This window comes from Vicugna pacos, chromosome 32 (genome assembly GCF_048564905.1).
Source record: "Vicugna pacos chromosome 32, VicPac4, whole genome shotgun sequence".
Classification (NCBI taxonomy): Eukaryota; Metazoa; Chordata; class Mammalia; order Artiodactyla; family Camelidae; genus Vicugna; species Vicugna pacos.
Window position 1 is genome coordinate 10,363,627 of NC_133018.1, and position 6,419 is coordinate 10,370,045.

The following is a 6,419-nucleotide window of genomic DNA, read 5'->3' on the forward strand; positions in this document are numbered from 1 at the left end:
TTGTAAATAATGCTACTGTGAACATTGGGGTGTCAAATGCCTTCTGATGCCAGGCAGGTACAGTGAGTCCCATGAGCTGGGATAAGACAATATGGCAGGGTGGGGATTGTGGCAAACTGGAAAGCTCAACCCACCTCAGAGGGGCAGTCACTTCTCCAGCTTTAGCTGACTGCTGCCATGGAGAAAGGCCAGACCAGCATTGCCAGATCTTTTGATTATTTTTAAGGAACGGTAGAGATCTGGCTTGCACATAATACCTCCCAATTTTTGTTGTTGTTGTTGTTGGCAACGAATTCAAGTTACTCAAAAAACAAAACAAGACACAAAATAGTGTGAGTGAAATAAAACACCTCTTTGGGGCAGATCAGGCCCGTGGCCCTATGGGGCAATCAGCCCCATAGACCGTTTTGGCCTCCACTGAATCAAACAAGTGGGCAGAGAACACAAGTCTCAGTGGTGAAATGGGCCAGAAAACGAGCAAAACTCTCTCCTGTGTAGGTTCCTAACGGGATTCATCAATCGCAACAAGCCCCTCTGTCCCGACAACGAGGAGTTCATCGTGTTCGTGCGTAAGAATTACATCCTGAACCTTCGGTATCACGTCCCAAAGAACATCTTGGACAAGAGCTGGCTGAGGCCTCCTGGCATCCTGGAAAATGTGAGGAGGGCGCCGGGACTCGTGCTGCAAGGGACTCAGGCACCGATGGACCCGAATTTGTGTATTTCTTTTGCTGCCTCCGCAAACAAAGCAGTTCCTTGCGAGGGTGGTGCCCAAGGGGTTTAACTCCTCAGAATTCGTAACATCCTCTCTGGAATTACAACGCCACCGGCGGTCTGTTTATGCAGAGCACTTCTGAATGGTTACTTTCCCTGAGGTGGCCTTTCAGGTGGGTTTAGGGACTGCTGCCCAGAACAGTGTTTCTTAAAAGATGCTCCGAGGACCCTCTGTGTTTGGAGTGCAGAGAAGGGGCTGCTGTAAGGTTGGGTCCCAACCCGGGCCCACTGGGTCAGCATCCCTAGAGACCTCCTGGCCAGCTCCTGGTGACTCAGACTCATCCCAGTTTAAGGACCACTAGTTTAGCGGTAGCAGAAAGTGAACACAAGACCAGAGAATATTAACCCTGTACTTTAAATCAAACTGAATTCAGCTGTGCTTTCGACGCTTCTGTTGTGGTGGCCGCAGCCCACGACGGGAGCGGGGCAAGGCGAGGCAGGCAGGTGGATAAGAACCGTGTGCTCCCCACACAGGCCTCGGAGCTGCTCAGGAAGATGTGCACGAGGAACCTGGTTCGGAAGTACTGCCGCGGGATCACGGCCGAGAGGAAAGCCCTGGTAGGGACACGGTGTGTGGGCAGGTGGCGGGATGGTGGGGGGCAGGGGGGTGCCAGCCCTGCCCATCATTTCACCTGTAAGTCAACGGTCACAAGAGGCCCTTACATTATACTCATTGAGGATTAAACCGCATGCAGACCACTTAGCACAGAGCCCTCGTTAACTGACAGCTGTTAGAAGTAGCGTCACTTGCGATGTTACCATGGGAACACCCTTGGGCTGGCCTCTGGGCTGCAGAGCACGCAGGGCGCCTTCTCTGCTGGAGGTCTGGTTTTGTTTATGCTCGTCTGCAGACTTGCTCTGTAAAGAGCTACAGGCTCCTATCGTGGGCTTTGTGGGCCACACCACGCCGCCGCAGCGACTCTGCCGTTGCAGCACGCGGGGTGCCGGGACACAACCTGTAGGTGGGTGACTTGACTGCGCTCCAAAAAACCTGACTTACAAACTGTACTGGATTTGGCCCGTGGGCTGCACGGGACCTCTGACCTAGAAGAAACTGCTCTCTGAAACTCTGAAAATGCCGCTTCTGGGCAGCCGGTGCAGGTAGAGACCAGCTTAAGCATCAGTCCAGTCTCTACCGCTGTAATTTTAGAGCATTTTGGTCGAAGCCAGGAATGTGTTCTGACATCCACTCAGGAGGAAAGTAAGCACTAATGTGGACCTCTTGGCGTCCGTCCCAAAGAACCTCATGACTCCCATTTTGTAATTATGAATTACCAGATGCAGCAAAAGGTGGTGACCAGTGACATATTCAGGGGAAAGAAAGAAGGCTATGCAGAAAGCTTAAACCAGCCCTTTGCCCACAGTCGGATAGGTGAGTCCAGTCTTCCATCTACATTCTCACTTCCCCTTTTTTGACCAAAGTCAAAGATGGTTGACCTGTAGCGTTTCCCGACAGCTGCTTCCCAGGTTGAGGTCTTGGTCACACAGGGTCCCGAAACTAGCAGGTGCCGGTGGCTTCTGCCCGGGGGTGGTATGTCACGGTAACTGGCTGTGTTCTGGTTGCCTCCCTAGATGAAGGAGACATTAATCCCAAAGTGCTTCAGCTCATTGGCAGTGAGAAAATCCAGGTAAGGAAGTGTGTATCCTGGCCGGAGACAGGGTCTCCTTTCAACAAGAAGGGTACGTAGAGCCCCAGTTTAAATGCAGCGGTGTGCTGTGTCGAGCCTGGGTGGGCCAGCCTCCCAGCTGTGATGCTTTGGGTGTTAAGATTATGGGGACTGAGTGACTTTTGGGTACCTGTTGCTGTTCTTAAGGTCTTTATCTGTCACTCTAGCAACTGGTTTTCTATGAAATTGAGTGAAATGCAGCCATAAACTCAATCATGAAACATTCCCTGCTGGAAGCGGCGTGGCAGAGTTGCCTGGGCGCCGACGTGGGCTTGGCAACTTAGCTGTGTGATCCTGGGCGGGTTACTTGGGCTCGTGGTGCCTCTGTCCTCCTGTGAACGGGGAAGGTGGAGGAGTCAGTGGTGTGAAGTGCGTGGCTGCTGCCTGGCATGCAACAGCTGGTGACCTTGGCTCCAGTGGTGGCTGTCACTTTGGTCCCCGGAGGACACCTGTGACTGGGCTGGATCACCTTCTGCTGGTGAGGGCCTGACCACCGCCAGCGGCTTCATCCCTGCTGGCTGCTCAGAGCAGCCCTGAGAGGGAGGTGGCCGTGGCCTTGAACTCCTGAGAAGGGCAACGCCACAGGCAGAGCCAGGGTTCTCAGGGGAGAAGAGCCACCGCTGCAGTCTGCCTGAGCCCCCTCTGTTGGGGTGCTGGGAGCGGCGCTGGCGGAGTCTGAGTAACGGGGGGCTCGGCGCTGCGCCCCCTCCCCCGTGAGGCAAGCTTCCCTGCGTAGTGACGGTAACCTCCTTGCAGTACGGTATCCCGGTCATTAAATACGACAGGAAAGGCTTCAAGACCCGGCAGCGGCAACTCATTCTCACTCAGAAAGCGGCGTACGTGGTGGAACTGGCCAAAATCAAGCAGAAAATAGAGTACTCGACGCTCAAGGGTAAGAAGCAGGCAGTCCTAAGACAACTCACAGGGTTCACTGAGCTGCTGGGCGCACCGGCGGCGCAGTGGCCCTTCCCTGGAAGGCCTGAGCCAAGGGCGCCCGCAAAGCCCTGGGTCTCGTGTTCTGACGTAAATGCCCACGGTACCTACGCCCAGCATCCAGGTCGGGCAGCTGTCAGTCACCTTCAACGGTGACCTGTTGCTTATTCAAAAGCACAGAGCCTTGCAGCCCAGACACTGACTGCTGGGTGTGCCCTCCATCCTCGGCCCAGCTGGGAGGGGACGGCGTGGGGCTGGGAGCGCCCAGGCGGGCCTCTGTCCTCTGTACGAACATCCAGCTGTCCAGTTCCTGGCCCCTAACTTTGGATCTGTCTTCAGGTGTCTCTACCAGCAGCCTCAGCGACGGAATCTTCGTCATTCACATTTCGCCAGAAGACAACAAGCAAAAGGTAACTGATGGCCCCCGCGGTGCTGGGGGCTAAATGAGGCAGACGCTGCCAAAGTATTTACCTGCCTCAGGGAAACCTCAGTTGTAAAAGAGTTTTTTTTTTTTTTTCTTTTGAACTGCTCCCACTGAAACCACCGGGCCTCTCCTTGCTGCCTCAGGGGGATGCCGTCTTGCAGTGCGAACACATATTTGAAGCAGTGACTAAGCTCGCCATGCTGGTTGAGAAGGAGAACATTGTAAATGTTGTTCAAGGAAGGTAGGTGGCTTCTCCTGTAGCTCGGGAAGTCACCCGGTGTTAAATGTTCGTTATGAGCAGATCCAGGAAGATGACAATATGTTCATTGTCTCACCCCTGCCTCTCCCTCCCCGAAATACAAGCCCTGCCTACCAGCAAGGGGTTGGGTGCCCTTGCTCTGGCTGATAAAGGACTTTCTTCCCTCCTCACCCCCTATGACTTCAGCTCCAGAGAAATGCAGTCAGCGATCACTAGTTCACCTTAAGGGAACGAACAGAGGCCGTCCTATCACCTAGTGTTCAAAGGAGGTGCTTATGTTCCTAAGGGAAGCTGTCACCCAGTGACAGGGGGACCTCGGGGCCAGAGGTGACAGCCACACCTCTGCTGTTGACGCCTGTGCAACTGACCATGCTAAGCTGATCTGAGAGTAACTCCAGGCAGCCACCCCAGCTGCAGAAACGGTTATGTTCTGCTTACTCAGATACGCGCTAAACCTCTGGAATAAGACAGGAATCTGACCTGGAAACTAGTAAGCTTCATGGGGGAATGTCTTTTGCAGACCAAAAGCTGAGGGAGAAAAAATTAGAGAGTATGTCGGTAATTCATCACTTTGTGTATTTTAAGTTTACAGTTTTATATTGGTCCTGGAAAAGAAGGCACCATAGTTTTTGACACTGGACTGGAAGAACAAATCTATAAAGATAAAAACGGACAGTTAACTGTGGTGAGTGGCTGTGTTTTGGGAGGGAGGGGTAAGCAGTTTCAGGTGAGACTATAGGTTAAAATTCTACCAATTGCAGCCCTCCTGTAGCTTGACTGGAATCACACTCTATAGTTTATTTCTCCCTCAACTCCTGATTCTACATTGAAAAACAGGAAGAACTGGTACTAGAGGCATGGAGTCACAAACACTGAATGAAAAAGGGAACAGTTTACCCACCGTATTTTGTGGATGGTGAACCGGACGTTGACGGTAAATTCCTCCCAGTATTAAATGTCAACGCCCATCTCTTCACTGGATGGCGAAGCCCTGATGCCCTGTCACGTGGTTCTCAAGCGAGTCTCCACATTGGAAACTCCTGGCGAGCTTCAAAAAAATACATTTGTGTCTCACCACCCTCTCTGCCCCGTGATGTAATCAGCTGGGGGTGAGGCTGGGCTCACATAACGGTCCCAGGTCCAGTGAGCAGAGATTTGGGAACCACTCCCATCTTAAGAAGGTCAAGCCTGGGTTCTCTGTGCTTTGCCCTCCCCTCGAAAGCTTGATCCAGTCTTGCTGGGAAATATTGAAAGCCGAGGGGGCTGAATCTCTAGGATGTATTTTGTATTATAAACCAGGTAGTTGTAGTTTGCTACAAACTGATTAAAAAGTGGTCTAACAACACGGAGTGTCCCACACAGTTACCTATGAGGCTGTTTCGTGGATGTAAACAGTACGGGTAATCGTCCCTGAACACACTTTACTACTCTGGGGACAAGTTAAACTATTTAAGTGTGATTTTTAATGTAAAATATAAGGTGGTTTTTCAGTTTATATGCTGTCTGAGAACTGACACCCTGCCCTCCTTCCTGGCGGGCTGAGGCTGAAGCTAACAGATTCCCAGACCGGGCTCGTCTGGTCGGAGTGCGTTGCTGCCTGCAGTCTGTCTGCGCTCACGGACGGACGGCTGGGGTGGTAACTGCGTCCTCCCAGCTGAACCTCTCACATACCCTCTCCCAGGTGTCGGTCCGAATGAAGTCCTGACAGAGGATGCCATCTAACCTCTCCTGTCACTGTTTCTGCTCCGACTGTGGAAAGCACCCAGGAAGTGGGATTTGATCCAGCTTGGCGACACCTGCAAGCGAAGGTTACATACAGCAGCTCCAGGAAATGGATCGCCCCTGAAGATACGGAGTGGCTTCTTCTTATGCCAAAGCCCAACCCCTCAGGTGCTCCGTGGCACTAAATTGAAACGTCCTCTTAAGGGAGCCAACCTCAGGTCACCCAAGGGGTGGTTTTAACATCTCCAGTAGGACCTACACTCTGTGCGTACTTGAACCTGTCACTCGGGATAGGGAGAGGGGAAAAGGGGGTGACTGCCCTTGAGGCACGATGAAGTTACAGTCTGAAAGCATAAAGCTGCAAAATTTGAATTTTGCTTTAAATAAATGGAAATTACTTCAACACGTACCCAGCTCCTTCACGTCCTTAGGTCAGGTGGTGAGCTGTAGCTCTCCCCACCCCAAATGTTAAATCAGAGGTGACACCAGCTGATGGTCCGATTTTTCACAAACTCAGGGGCATTTTCGCTTGAGACTTCCTTTCAGTGTTTAAATTCAAACCTTACAAAAAAAAAAAAAAGACTCATCTCTTTCACCCTGAGCAGCTTTCAGGTGATAAAAGTCGAAGGTGGGAACTCTG

At 52.0% G+C, this 6,419-nt stretch overlaps 1 protein-coding gene across 1 annotated transcript in view; it reads left to right on the forward strand.

The window, feature by feature from the left end:
- The window catches only part of MYO1H (myosin IH), a 74,832-nt gene extending 68,418 nt beyond the window's left edge, over positions 1-6,414 (forward strand). Inside the window, exons 24-32 of the mRNA XM_006204899.4 lie at positions 499-658; positions 1,249-1,332; positions 2,053-2,146; positions 2,347-2,402; positions 3,198-3,333; positions 3,714-3,784; positions 3,942-4,039; positions 4,643-4,742; positions 5,739-6,414. Coding sequence (XP_006204961.2) covers positions 499-658; positions 1,249-1,332; positions 2,053-2,146; positions 2,347-2,402; positions 3,198-3,333; positions 3,714-3,784; positions 3,942-4,039; positions 4,643-4,742; positions 5,739-5,762 — 823 coding nt within the window. The 3' untranslated portion in view covers positions 5,763-6,414. The remainder of the gene's footprint in view (positions 1-498; positions 659-1,248; positions 1,333-2,052; positions 2,147-2,346; positions 2,403-3,197; positions 3,334-3,713; positions 3,785-3,941; positions 4,040-4,642; positions 4,743-5,738) is intronic.
- Positions 6,415-6,419: the final 5 nt, after the last annotated feature.